The 15,693-nt window shown below is 32.6% G+C and overlaps 1 protein-coding gene across 1 annotated transcript; it reads right to left on the bottom strand.

The window, feature by feature from the left end:
• Positions 1–3,818: 3,818 nt before the first annotated feature.
• LOC142631664 (pentatricopeptide repeat-containing protein At1g74750-like) lies at positions 3,819–9,254 on the bottom strand. Its single transcript, XM_075805895.1, has 2 exons — positions 9,120–9,254; positions 3,819–6,633 (listed from the first exon to the last, which is right to left on the bottom strand). Exon 2 carries the CDS (start codon positions 6,613–6,615, stop codon positions 3,994–3,996), a length of 2,622 nt encoding a protein of 873 aa, XP_075662010.1. The 5' UTR covers positions 6,616–6,633; positions 9,120–9,254; the 3' UTR covers positions 3,819–3,993.
• Positions 9,255–15,693: the final 6,439 nt, after the last annotated feature.

Here is a 15,693-nt window from a genome sequence, read left to right as displayed (position 1 = left end):
TTACCAAATTTCTATGATGATTGAGAAGATCATTCTAACAATTAACATCCAACACATTAAGTTTGTGACAAATCAAAAATTCTACAACTATTATACATTAAAGAATAACAAATTTAATAACATGATGTAGACGTGATTTTTACTAGACCACCAATAATTTTGAAATATCATTAATGATGTGTGCATATTACACGATTAAATTCATCAAATTTTGTGGAAAAATAGTAACAAAATGTTATTTGCCACAAAACTAATGAGTAGGAGTTATTGTATTCAAAAGTCCAGTGATCAAATTGACACTCACATCAAAGTTCAACGATCGTATTTACCAAATTTCCATGATGATTGAGACCATCCTAATTACATTAATCAATGCCTATGTTGTAACCACTTTCATTCAAAGTTTATTGACACTTAGCTCATGCAAAAATTACTCAAATAAGTTTTCATAGAGTGGATGTAAATTTTAAAGTTTATCTCTATTAGGTATGCAAGTATTGTTTGAATTTTATACAGAGAAAAAAGATCAACATACAGTTTCTATTAGAAAAAAATTGTACATCAGGAATGCAAGTACCCAAAAAACCATATTTGGTGCTTAGGATCTTTGTATGCGGTATGTGATAGATAAGTTTGAACTTCGAACATTGGGGCCAATAATGTGACCTTGGTTCAATTCAGGTTATTAATGTTCACTGCTTTGAAACTACTGGAAATATAGGTATGATTGAGATTATATGTTATGTTTCAACCCACCAGCATTTATGAAGCAGATTTAAGTCTCCTTCTAAAATAAAAAAAAAAGTCTCCTCTTTGTAGGTAGGAATTAAAACAAAAAAATAAATACTATGATCATACTTAAATTGAACTAGTACTATAAAAGTCTTGTAACTCAACTAGTTAAAACAAATTTAAGTCTCCTTCTTCTCAACCAAAAAAAAGTCCCCTCTTTGTGAACTGTTCATGCACTACTTCCCTTTTCTTTTAATGAGAAATATGAATCTTTATTAATTATTGGAAAAAAACAAAGCTTCTTGAAATACAAATGATTCAATAAAAGATAGAGTTTCTTCTATCCAAGATACAAAGGTGTCAATTCCTTTGGCGTGTTGAGCTAGAGTATGAGCTGGTTTGTTTCCTTATCATCGGACATGCATCAATTGATATCGTCTGAAGTTCTACAACTTAAGGAGGATGCCTGCAATGATGTTCTTAATATTAATTGGCACCTATGTCAAATCTGAGAGAGCCCTTGCACTAATTCCTTTGTTGGTAGGGATTAAAAAAAAATACTACGACTATCCTCAAATTGAACTAGTACCTATATAAGTCTTGTAGCTCAACTAGTTAAAGCAAATTTAAGTCTCCTTCTTCTTAACCAAAAAAAAAATCCTCTTTGCGGAACATTCATGCACTAATTCCTTTGTGGGTTGGGATTAAAAAAAAAATACTAAGATCATGCTCAAATTGAACTAGTACTACATCACCGCACACCTTCAGTGCGATGATCACTTCACAAGTATAAGTGCTTGTGGGGTGTGGGGGGTAAGGGTAGAGATTCAAGTCTCCAAGAATGAGATTCACACACCTATATACTTAGATTAAGTTAGAGTATAATTTCTATCTTGTATAAAAATAAATAAATAAAAAAAACTAGTACTACAAAAGTTTCATAGCTCAACCGACTGGTTAAAACATTTTGATCTTTCCACAAAAAAAAAATACTTAGATGTTCAAATTTCATCTTCTCTTGTTGTAATTATTGAATTACAAAAATAAAACTTTTAAAAGAATAAACAAAACAATTAGTGCTATTGATCTTGCCAATCATTTTTTGCCATAAGAAAAGAAAAAACGTGCCTTAAAAGTGAGAGGGCAAGCATTATTTTTTTTCTTTTGTGATGTCCCAAATCCAATATAATTTTACTAATAAGTTCTTTTTGCAAATGTATTTACATTAATTTTACTTGAAGATTCATAATTTAGGGGACAATTAAATAGGGATTTGCACCTTTGTTTGGTAGGTTTTGTCTAAAAGGAAATAAGACGTTAGAGTCTTAGGAGATTTTTTCTTTTCCTTTTTCTTTTTCTTTCTTATATCATTTGCCAAATAGGAATTTAGGAGAGGAAAGGGGAAGAAATTGATGTAACTACTAATTAGTAGGACAACCCTTTTTGTTGCCTTGTTTATTTCATTCTTAATGCCATGCAATTAGCGTGCACCAAGGGGCACGACGAGGCCACCCACTTGGAAATATCAATATTTTTGTTTATTTTATTTAGTGTTTACATGTTCTACGCTATTTTTTTGTTGCTGTTTTGTTTCAAATAATTCAATTTTCAGTTTTTTGGAAATAAGCTAATTTTTAGTTTTTTTAATCTCACATTATGCAAATAAACTATTAAAAATAAGCAATTCTCAAACAGACAAGATTCATTTTTTGTAAACTAATTGACAAATCAAGTAATAAATATTTATGATTGGTTCATTTAATGTTATATCGAACATTAGTTAAACTTGAGCTTTAAACTAAGCAAAATTACATGTTTAATTTTTTTTTTTTTTCTCTTGTTGAACAAGTTTTAGCTTATTCACAAATCACAAGTTACTGGATAAAACTTTTTTTTCGCTCATGTATATGCTAAACACCAACGCTAAAAATGCTTACCTCATCACAGATTTATACTAAAATAATTAATGGCTAAATTGTCGTTGTGATTAATTATTAAAATTAACTAGATAGAATAATGTTCATTAATAATTTTTTTTGGAAGAATATTCATCTATGAACTTATAAAATTAAATTCACAAACTTTCTTTGTGAAAAAAAAAACCACATAATTTTTACATAAAAATTAACTGTTTATATTTTTAAATAAATTACAAAAAAATAATTTGATATTTTAGAAACTTATTTATAAATTCAAACAGTTCAATCTCAAATTTTTATAAGACCATATTATACGTGTATATATATTAACATATAACATCATCATCTTATATATATTCAAATAGAACCTCATTCACGAGCATATTCAATTGATTGCTAAAACATTAATATGTTTGAGTTTAACACATTTAATAGTTGAGACTGAGTTTGGACTTTTGGAAATGGAACAAGAAAGAAATTACATTACATCATGGAGCACAAGAGACTCAATACAAACAGGCCCTTCTTCAAGCCAAGCCCGAAAGTTACCATCTTCTTTTGCCATTCTAGCTAACACATGGGCAACCTTGTTGCCTAGGCGTTTTTGATTGAGAAAACCAAGATTGTGTGTCTCTCTCTAGCTGACACATGAGCTTCCTCTAGGAGAGACCCTCAGCGGCTAAACAAGGTACCTGATCTTGGATAAGTTTTATCACCACTTCAGCATTACCTGGGATTGCACATTCTGAAGACCCAGTTCTGCAGCAAAGAGAACGGCCCAGCGACATGCCAAAGCTTTCACGAACTTGGACTTTATTTGCTAAATAAATGAACATAAACTTTTTTTGATCCAAGCTTGAGTTACTTTTTAACAACTCCATGCAGTCACAATTACAACAACATCCCATCATATAAATTCCATTATTTCCACTCATTTATCATAAAATAAAAATAAAATTTTTAGCTTGCTGAACGAGGCATCATCCTACGTATTTTAAATATTAACATTGCATGTTTTGTCTTACATTAACCAATGGAATCTACTCATTCCACTAGCCTATTTCATAAACAGATTTGTGGTTGTCTGGGCCCAACCTGTCCATTTCAGGTGGATCACCATTTTATCAAAGTTATATATATATATAATCTACCAACGAAAATGGCACCTAAGAAAATTGACATATTTGCCATTTAATTTATAGTAGCTGCACATAAGACCAAGGTCAAATACATAGAAAAATTCTAATTCGTGAGGCAGTGCAACTCAGCTCCTATTTCCTGCCCAACAAAACTGTGCTTAAGAATAAGCTTATAATCAAGAGTAGAACTAAATCATCACCAGCTATAGTAGATGCATCCTCTCAACATAAGATTGAAGCAACCATCTATTAAGAGGCTCTCCACATCCCACAAAGCACCCAGAATTTCCATTCTCTGTGAAAAATGGGAAGCTAAATATACTCAGCAGTTCCTGTACAGCTTGCCTCACCAAAGATGTTCCTGTCACCTTGCTCCGCCGGCCCCATCCAGTTACAATATCAATCCGATGGGGACCTATCCCTGACACTAGCATTTGCCGGCGAAACCAAGCAAGTGTTCTTGACAATGCTGTGACTGCAGTACCATCTGACATAACATGAAGGTTAATAAGCCAATAACAGGAGCTCTTCTCTCTCACAGCATCTGGATATACATTCTTTTGTGCAGCCACCTCCCAAACTGAGCCTGCCTCCTCCTTGAGCCCCGACTTGTGTAGAAAATCTACCACTGCATCTACAAGTCCCCTCTTGCTCTCTCTATCCTCAGTATGCATCATGTCCAAGAAATGGCTTACATGCTCCCTCACATTTTGACCATCTGGTCCTGATGCTGGCATGGACTGTAGAAATGCATGTGCGGGGTGACGCGTGATGGACATGAGCTCACAACAAAACCCCATGTCATATGACGACTGTGCTTCCGTACAACAACTGAGGAGCAAGGTATAAGTTTGCAAAGAAGGGTTTAGGCCTAAACCCACCATACTCTGGAGCAAGTTATAGGCATCTTGCAGTCGGTGTACCCTAAGGAAAGCACTGAGCATCGAATTGCAGGTGGGCACATTAGGTCGCAAACCTGCATAGAGCATCGATTGATACCACTCCCAAGCCTTCTCAACATTCCCAGCTTTCCCCCACAAGTCCACCAAAAGACCATAAACAGGTTCATCTGGGACCCAGTTTTTCCGTTTCATTTCTACAAAGATTGCTTCTGCTTCTTCAAGGTACCCACAATGGCCAAGCACCTCCATCACTATGCTGTAAGACACTTTATCAGGTTCAAATCCCGCATTCTTCATGTCACGATAAAGATTCAAGGCAGTCTCATAGTTCCTTGCTTTGGCTTGCAAAGCAATCATGATATTATAGGTGACTAAATTAGGAACACAACCGTGATCTCTCATCTCACAGAATAGCTTGTGGGCAGCAGTCAAGTTCCCAGCTTTCCCAAGGCAGTTTATTATAACACTGTAAGTGAATGTGTCTGGAGAAAGGCCAGCCTCTAGCATTCTTTCGTACATGCACATTGCAACATCCAGATACCCAGCTTTTGCATGGATGTCAATGAGTGTGCAGTAAGTGACACGGTCAGGTTCACACCCTACTTCCTGCATTTGATTGAAAACACTGAGTGCTTCCTTCAAGTAGTTTGCACGGCCATAACTATGAATCAAACGATTATATGTCACAACATTAGGCTGGCATCCCTCTTTCACCATCTGATCAAGCAAACTGTTTATTGCAGCAAACTGTCTGGCACGACCAAGAATGCCAACCATGGTGGTATAAGTGTGTCCATCATGCTTGAACCCTGGTTGTCGTTTCAACCAATAGAAAAAACCAAGAGCAACGGAGTGGTCTTGAAGTTGTTTGAGAATCTGGTTTGCCTGATACGCATCCATTGAACATCTGAGATTTCCAAGAGCCTTTTCAGCTGCAGGGCCCCATTTCAATTGTTGCAGTATGTTATGAACACTTTCCGCAACATGTCCAGTATTTGCGACCGGCCTCCTAATTGGAGCAATTCCTGTTGCCATTTTCATATCTCTGGGGGGCTTGTTGAAACCTCTACTGTTAGACCCTACAATTCCTGTATCTGAAGTCTGCACGTTTGACTTAAAATTTGATGTGAAGTGGTTTGAATGAGCTCTTCCTCTCTGTGGTACAGTCTTCTCATGATTATCTGAAGACATACCATGAGTTGCCACCGAATTCCCTGACCCAGTATACTGAACATGCCTGAGACCATTAACAACATTGGATTTATCACCTTTAACCCTTGTAGCATGATTGTTTGTTGTATGGTTTGACCCAGCTGCTATTGGTGCAGACGGTTTTGGATGAACACTGGAAAAGTTTTCTCTTTTTATGCGTCTTACATTTGACGATTTGATGCCAGAGAGAGGCCTAGTGGGATCGACCATACAGTTCATGGGCGAGTTTAGTATTCCATTTCCATCTGATAGAGGAATCTTATAGTTAACTATATCAGACAGAAAAGTTACTGCAGCAATACCAGCCTTAACAAACTGATCAGCAATAAGAGGCGACTGTACCAAATCCTTCTGAGCAGAATCAGTGACAATAGCATAACTTACACAATCTGATCTTCCCAAAGAACTGGGGGCAGAAACAACTTGTTTTAGAGGGCTTGCATGATCAACATTCTCAGCCTTCTGAGGACCTATCACTTTAACTGACTCTCCAGAAATTAAGGTTCCCACTCTGCCTGAAGATGTAGATACTAAGGCGGATGGCTTTTGAGCAAGTAGAACTTCATTTCTTCTATGCTGAACTCTTGAAACACAAGTTTCATCATCAGAGCAAGTGCATGAACTTCCATCTGCTGCACCACATCGTGATCCATTGAAAAAGAAGGATCTAGCACTACTGGAAAGGTTACCGATCTGCTTTGCTCGTAACATCTGAAAATACAGTAACACCTTCACAAGAAGGTTTCATGGATCATGAATAAGTCAGAACCATAATTATCAGACCAAAACATACTGAAAATTTCAAAAATGATAATGCATCATTTATATGTTTAAATAGTACCATCAGTACTATAAGACCATTGTGCTTATGCAATCAAAAGGTAACATGCCCCATTCCCAATCATAACTACAGTAAGAGCATTACAGGAAGAACCACTAGAAATCCCAGTGGCCTACAATTATAATTAAACAACACATCAACATTGGCCAAACATTTCAATATCCATGAAGAATTTTAAGTTAGGGGAAGGGGAGATGAACTCTGGATATCTCTGAAGGAAACAAGAAGAAATGCCATTTGACATAAAGATCATTGGCCAAACAAATCAATATCCATTGAAAGGAGAATGATGAAATTGTGGCAAAAAGACTGCTTTGAACTCAATCAGGTAGAAAGGTCCATCAGCACAAATGTTTACAAGATGCATGCTACATCTAACAAGACAAAAAAAAAAAGTATTTCAGAAAAGCTACGCTGAATCAGAAACTAAATAAATACACGATTCAATTCTAGCAGATAAGAGTGGGCATTGTAAGCCAAATGAGTTTGTGCCATGCAGCTATATCTTATTGTTCATGATAGAACAGAACACTGTGGTGTTAGTTTAAACCATACATATAGAACATAGAAAACAACAGAATAAGTTTAATTTCCATCGCCTACACATCTGGTAAAGCGTTTGTCAGTCTATCAAAATGCAGCAAGAAAAAACCTTTCCTGTCCTTTTTTGCCATAAAGCATTATATGTAAATACATGAAATATGTTGGATATCTGTAAATCAAAAGGAATAAAAGAAATGATATAGGAAAGAAACAATCAGAATGCATTCGTATACATAAGTATTAACTAATATGTAAAGTACTTGATATGTCTAGTATAAGTCTGTATTTTTAGAAGCAGCCTTTCAGCTGATCTTTTTTCCACATTATCAAACCTAGCATGTTGAAATCCTGTGAACCAATTAAAGTGAAGTTAAACAAAAGTACATCAAAGGTGTTTAATTGCTCCCTGTATAGTTATTGCGTTACTGTACAAGCTACATGGGAAATCAAAACTCCTGGGCATGTACAACCAATTAAATAACATGCCAAATGACCATAATTTTGTGACAACCATGGCAAAAATAATTGGAGCATCACCATTTCCTTGATATAGCCTTCCAAATAAATGTCAGCTACTCAACTAGCAGAACAGATCTTGCAATTTACTAGAGAGAATAAATTACCTACATCATCTTATCCGCACAGGTGATCAATTCAAGGTTACATTTCTAAGCTTTGAGAGCTACATAACAAAGTACAGATTTTCCTACCACTGCTATTATCGTCCTGCTATCATCCAGCACCATTCATGATGATCAATTCAATCACCATTCATGATGACCATATACCACTTTCTTTAGTGTAAACTTGTTAGAAACAGTACAAAATTCCTCTATGTCACAACATGACCTGCAATACTCTTGAAGCTCCTAATTTTTGGGTTGACATAAAAGTTTGGGCTTACAGTCCACTAAATCTACAAACTACACGGTCCTGCTTCATTGCCTCTGTTACGGGTCTTTGTTACACTAGTTTGTATAAAAATTCAGAGCCGCCACTGCTCTAAAATTTGAATCTTCTTTCCATGCTGTCTAAAATTTTCTTACACCTGTAACTTCTTTACATTACTAGCATCTCACCTGAACAGAGCCCTCAACAGAGCCCTCAGTGGTGCCTATGACCTCTAACAACACAAAGTCCCAGCTTCTTTCAGATATAATTTTGCCATAACTACACAGTAAAAAAAAAATCCAGTTGATCTCCATCAATTATAATCAACCAATGCACCCACTTCAGACCTCAATTTTCGTTTACTTCGATTCTCCTCTTTTCCACCATCTAATGTTGTTGAAATCCATCTCCTAGACCAAAATAACCCTACATCCATCAAAACTTAAAAGAACAAAATGCTCACCCTGATCATTCTTCTTCAAATTTTGAATTTTCTACATCTTGCTTCTAACAGCAAAAATCCAAATACTTCTTCTTTTTTCTATAAAAACAAAATTTTACTCCCATATGCTAAAAAACCCAAATTGTATCATTACCTGAAAAATAAATAATTAAATAAATTCAAAACCCTTCATTCGTCTATCAAGTTTCCTTCCATTTACACATACAAAAACAACAACAACAACAAAAAATCAAAACTTTACATTTAAAAACCAAAATTTTACCGTTACAATAATCACAAAGATCAATCTTTCACCACATCAAAGAACAACCCAACAACCCATGTGCTCGATCACCAAAAAAAAGTAAAAACAAAAACAAACCCTCTAGTCAAGTACCAAAACAAATGGTGCACATAAAACACATATAGCTCATACCCATCAAACAAAAACACTAGAAAAACTATAAAAGACGCTCAGATTGAGAAAGAGATAGGTACCTGAATGCTAAATGGCTTTCTGGGTCTGCCAATAGAAGGAGAAACAGAGAGAGAGAGAGAAACAGAAACAGAAAAAGAAAAGAAAGGCGGCTCTCCTCTCTCTGCCTTGAACCCTGAGTGTTTTTTCCAAGCAAGTTGGGGACTTCGAAGAGAGAGAGAGACAGAGAATAAGCTGTGAGGCACTGAGGTTAAGCCTCGGTGTCACACTACTTTTGTTTTTGTTTTTGTTTTTTCTATTTCTCATAACCCTACTTTTTTGGTAATTTTACCGTTGTATCCTGGGGTACACGTGGGCTTGACCTGAGATAACATTCACGGTTTGCACGTGACAGGCAGAAGATTCTATACATATTAAGGATTTCCTTTTACACAATTTTGGGGGGGATTAAAGATTTTTTAGTTTTTGTGGGCAGATTCAGTAGGTCCGTGTTTTTTGTATGGAAGATATATCGGCCACCATGACCATATTCCAAAGTCAACTTTCAAGTAAAATTTTTTCATTCTTCTCCACAAAAAAAAAAACTTTCAAGTAAAAGTGTAAAACAATTATTATAGGAGTAATGTTAGGGACACACAACTTTATATTATAACTCATTAAGTGGTGAGTTGTGATTAGTAAAGATGTGATAATGGGTCATGTGAGGACACACATTTACCAATCACAATTCATCACATGGCAAGTTATGTCAAATTCGGTATCCTTAGCATTGCTCTTATTAGAGAGAAGGAAAAAAAATTGAAAAAGAGGATAAATTTTGGAAATAACTGAATAATAAAGGTCTATCTATTGATTAAATTTTTTGGAAACAACTGGATAATAAAGGTCTAATTACTAATTAAAAAATTTGATGTTAAGTAAAAACAATTATGATACTAATAGTTTAGAGACAAAGTGAAAGCTACAAAAACAAATGTTTCATGAATCATGAAGAGTCCTTTTTTTATTATTTTTATAAAAGAAATAATAATAAAAAATCAAGTTTATTTTTAAAAAATATTGGAGGGTCAAATTCTAGTAGACATTTTTAAATCTTAATACTTTTATTATAGGAATGAACTATATGGTGTGGAATATAAATTCATTTTATTCAGTTCAAGTGATACCTTAATGTCTTTTCAAAAAAAAAAAAGTGATACGTTAATGGTCTCTTTTAGTCTTTTTTGCAATGTTTTTATGTATGTGGTTTGAATCATACTTCTCCACTTATTCACTATCTACCTATAAATTCTCGAGAAATATTTTGTATACAACATTTTTATAATAAATTCTAAATAGCCGGATGTTATTAGCAAGTTATTGTTGGCTAAAATATAATTTCAGTCACAAGCAAACCAATAACAATTTACCATCAATAATTTATCGCTTCTCATGAATCCCCCATTATCTTAAAGTAGGATAAATCAATAGTGATACCTAATAATTATCTAATATTAGAGCTTTCTTTCCTTACTAGCAAAGGTCAAGGTAATATTAGTAGCACAATTAAGCATTCAGTATATCTTTAGATTACAGGCAAGTTATTGCTTAATTCAGTTGAAAAACATTGCAACTTTCCATATAAACACTTTTTTTCCTTTCAGAGTCACATATGTAATTTATATCATATTTATTTCCTCATTTGTTACATTGGTAAAAGGTTTTTTTTTATAATTATTTTTTTAGAAAGTTTCAACTTATGGTGTCCGCTTTTGATGATAGTTATTTATCATCAGACCAAACCACCTGTCAATTTTTGGTATAGGCGAAGATTAAACTCCAAATCTCTTATCAATTAAGCTAGCTGGAACCTAATTTTTTATAACTTTTTTGAGTTCATCTTAAACAACTAGACTAAGTCTCTCCTTTTTTCTTTTTTCTTTTCTCTTGTTATTCAATAATATATATTTTTTTTCTGAAATAATAATAAAAATATGTATGGGATAAATAATTAAGAACCAAAAGAAAAGAGAGTCCAAGTTCCGAAGATGAGCAGATTGATCCAACCGTTATGGTGATGCAGCTGTAAGTAAGGCTTCGTGGAGTGGCAAGCAGTAACAATTGCTCATAGTTTTAATAAACGTGGACAAAAAAACACCTCTCATGCGACAAAAATATATATATAATCAATATTTATGTTGGTGGTCAAATGTTGCTTCTTGCTCAAGCAAATATCTGCGTTTCGCTTTCGTTCGTCATTTTGTACGACTTGGTAATTGTCTATCACGTAATTAACGGACTTAGATTTTGTTGTTTATCCCATATCTATTTCCAGCTGACCTGGGATTCTATAATATAATTGTTTTTTTTTTTTTTTTGTCCTTCTCTTTTTGGCTAATGGGTGATGGAAAATAGTGTTACTCTTAGTCAATGATAAATAGTGAGATAAAATTTAGTTACAAAATTTGTTGTAATCTTAAGTTATAATTTTACTCAATATTTTTTAATTAAGGTAATAAATTCAACATTAAATTACACATTCTTCTTATATACTTCAAGCTTGTAAAAATTTTAAAATATTAAATATTAATAGCTATGTCATCAATAAGTTGTTTAAATTGTAAGTTTTTGTAATTTAAAAATATGCATAAAATATAAGCTTATAGATCATAGAGCAAATAATATCCGATTTATACAAAATTTAACATGTATATTAAGAGTGTAAAGAATATGTAATTTAATAGTTAGATTTTAAAAATATATAGTAATATTTATTTTATTGAGTAATGTTATAACCATAGACTTTAACCAATTTTGTAACTAAACTTTGTCTTAAATAGTGTTACTCTTACTCTTACTCTTGAGTCTACTAGCGTTTTGATTTTATCCTCTTTGTCTTATGTTGAAGATTCAGATTTTGTCATTATTATTATTATTATTATTATTTGATAAGTGCAATTGGGGTGGGATATTAAATTTTGAATGTCCCTGTTGAAAATACTAAAATGTGTGAATTGAGCTATAAAGTCATTGGCATTGACATACATTTTTAATTGTATGTTTTTGGTCAAATCTATAATAATAATAATAATAATAATAATAATAATAATAATAATAATAATAGGTGAAGCTGAGAGAAACTTAAATTAGAATTCTAAATTAGAGTTTCAATTTTGTGCCATGTGTCCTAATTATTTATTCTTAAAGAATTTTATTTCTAAATTTTAGAATCAAATGTGGGATCACATCATAAATATTCATCCCAATGAGTTATTAAATACAAAAACTAAAAAGTTTAGAATAAATTAATTGTAAAAAAAAAAAAGTGATTCATAATAATTTTTAAAAAATAGACAATTTACATCTTATACCTAATAATATCCTTATAAATTTTTTTAAAGAGTTAACAAAATATAAAAATGACTATCAATAGTATTTAAATTATATTATTCATCTTATTGAATATCTTTCTATCAATAGTATTTAAATTATAGGAATTATATTATATATCTTATTGTATATCTTTAAGTGTATCCATGCATATGCATGGGGTTACAAGCTAGTTAAAAGTTAAAACATACCTTGAGAATCATAATACATCACATATAAATATAGAATATATATAAATTAAAAGAATTCTATAAAAATGTATACATAAAATAAAGAAGGGGAGAAAAGTATATTTTTTTTCAGTGCTTTCTTAACATCTAAATGAAAATTGATAGTTTTACCCTACCACTACACAAAAAACATAGAGAATAATCTTTTCTATTGAAAATAGTTCATTTCAAAGTTAAGACTTTAATTCTCAAATTTTATAGTATATAAACTATCATGCTATTTAAATGGAGTATTTAAATGTCATGACATTAAAAAAAAAAAAAAACCTTCAAATTTATAATATTTAATATGAATCAAGAAATGGGTATAATTAAAATTGAAATAATCTCTTACAATTCACTACCTCTCACCATCGTACGGTGAGTTAGCAAATCCGAATTTTTAAGTGGGATTGGACTAATCCTCAAGCTTTTATTATGCCCACTCAATATTTGTCTTTTGATGACATGGGCCTGGACCAAGTGAGTGCCCATTTAACTCAAACACATCGTATACCCATTAATGCTAAGGTTTTCAATAGATGTTAACGGTCTTCATAATTTTGAAATCCAAAGAAACCAATTGACCTGAAGTTCAGCATTTTTCTTCACAATCCCATTTTGTGTGATTATGGGCCTTTAGTGAGGGAAGACCGCTTCATAAGAGATGAGAGAAATATTGTTTTTTTTTTCCTTTTTTTTTTGAGAAACAAACATACACACATACAAATGAGAGGGAAAGAAGTTGAGATGAGGGAAATATTGTGAGTCTTGAGCTTGGATTCTATGTGAAGAAAATATGGGTTTTGAGCCCAATATATGATGCAAGAGAAACATGGGCCATGAGTCCATTCTGTGATGTAGATAAAGTCAGGGTCATGAGCCTAATTCATGGACTTTAAAAACTTAGTCGGTGAGTCTAATTTGTGAATTGAATAAATGTGGGCCATAAGTCCAATTTGTTAGGCATGAAATCTTTTGACAAAAATTCTTCTTCTTTTTTTTTTTGAGAAACCCTGACAAAAATTCTAGTCAAATGATTGAATGAATTTTGGACCTTTTATAAACTTTTTTTTTTTTTTGATGAAACCTTTTATAAACTTGGCCCACTATTTTCAATTATAAAACATGTCATAATTTGCCTAGTAGAGTTGCGGCACGTAACCATTAAAAAACAAAGAAGAAGAAATTTTAAGTTTTAAAGCATAGCAAATCAGTAACTGGCTTTTGTTTGTAGCATGGCAAAGCAGTTTTGTCTAAAAGTGTACAATTGCAAAACGAATTTCTTTTTTTCTATGAATGGCAAAATGACTTTTTGTACTAAATTGTAAATCTATAAATCTATATAAAATTGAATACGTTTGACTTTTGTTAGTATTGTTTTAATATATATTTTTTAATTAAAGTTTTAAACTCTTTATTAAAATCTTAATACATTATATTTTCTTTAGATAGTTTTTTTTTTTTGCTAAAATATTTCCTTTAGATGGTAGAATAAAGAATTTCATATGCAAAAATAATTATAATAAATGTCTAATACTAGAATATATACTTCCATTTACAAACGCAATTATAATAAATATTTATTAATTATGATTATTAAATTTCATGTTTAGACCAAAAAACAAAAATTATTGATGCCGATTTGGGCTCACAATTGGTTTGGATTATGGGTGACCCACAAATTCACTTTAGCTAGATAGCCCAGTCACTTGCTTTGGTGATAGTGGACCAAACTCTATACCATTCTCTTTTATTTCACAAGAGGGCCCCCTAAGGAATTGTTTATTCAAACGGTCCTGAGGGTGTTGCATTAGCATATTTTGGTACGAAAATGCATGCATTGTATGTAAGGTATATTTGGATACTACTTGTTATTGAAAATAAAAAATACCGTAGTAAAATAATTTTTAAATGTGTAAATAGTATTGTGAGACTTAGTTTTAATTTTTTTTTTTTAAAAGTAGTTAGCGGGTTTCGTGAACAGTGTACAAGACTTACTAAAAAAAAAAACACACTGCTGGGAAACGCAAAACGCACTTCCCAAATGGAAGCTTAGTAAGTTATTGCTATCATGAGGTTGGAAAAGACTGTCACTACTCCCTAGAAGTAAACAGAAGCTTGGACATTGAACGCACAAGCTTAGACGGGAAGTCATCCAACCTTATTTGACCCACTTTATCTCATTTTGCTTGTGCAAATTTTCCCTATCTCGAAGAGGTGACGGGACAAAGATAGATTTTGCTCACTATATCTTGTCTTGCCCTACCCCGACTTGAATGTTTATATACATATTTTATTATCATTTTTCAAAAAACATTTCTCATTCTCTCTTAATATTCTCACGATCACCATTTTTCTTATATTTCGTATTTATCTAATCATTTATTATAATTAGAGTTTGTTTGGGATGTGATGAAATGTTCAGTTTATTTGAGTTTTTAGCGTTTTTGTACTATTCATAAGTCTCATTGTACTATTCAGTTATTTTTTAACTTTTTTTTCTACACTTTTAGCAAAAAAATTTCAATTCCAATTAAATAAGTTGTTCCTAAACAGACCCTTAGTAAAACATTTTCAAGCTAATCTAAACCCGACTTACCCCGTTTTAAAAAAAGAGACAAGACAGGAACAAAACATCTATAATCTACCTCTATCTCACCCTATTGCCATCCATAAACGTTATCCGCAATGAAATTAAAGTTAGAAATAGCAATGCATGATGCATGCAAGCATGAGCTAAGGGAAAGACTAGCCTAGACTTGCCTAGGTTTGAGGTTGAAGAGAGATCTAAGATTTGATAAGATGTTCTTGGCATTTCCTTTTAAAGTAAAACCGAGATTTGGCATTGGAGAACTCTTCTAGAACTATAGTGATGGACGAGCAATTAGAGGCCTAGAGGCTTTGATAGGCTTCCACCTACTAAAAAATAAAAAATAAAAAAGCGCTGAATATGAATATGACTTCCACCTACTCAAATTGTAGGCTAATATAAGTACCTATCATATCTAAACTAAGATTTGGATAATGCCCAAAATAGTAAAGTTTTTGTCTAGTA

The sequence above is a fragment of the Castanea sativa genome, chromosome 4 (genome assembly GCF_040712315.1).
Source record: "Castanea sativa cultivar Marrone di Chiusa Pesio chromosome 4, ASM4071231v1".
Classification (NCBI taxonomy): Eukaryota; Viridiplantae; Streptophyta; class Magnoliopsida; order Fagales; family Fagaceae; genus Castanea; species Castanea sativa.
This window is presented reverse-complemented; position numbering and strand designations above follow the sequence as displayed.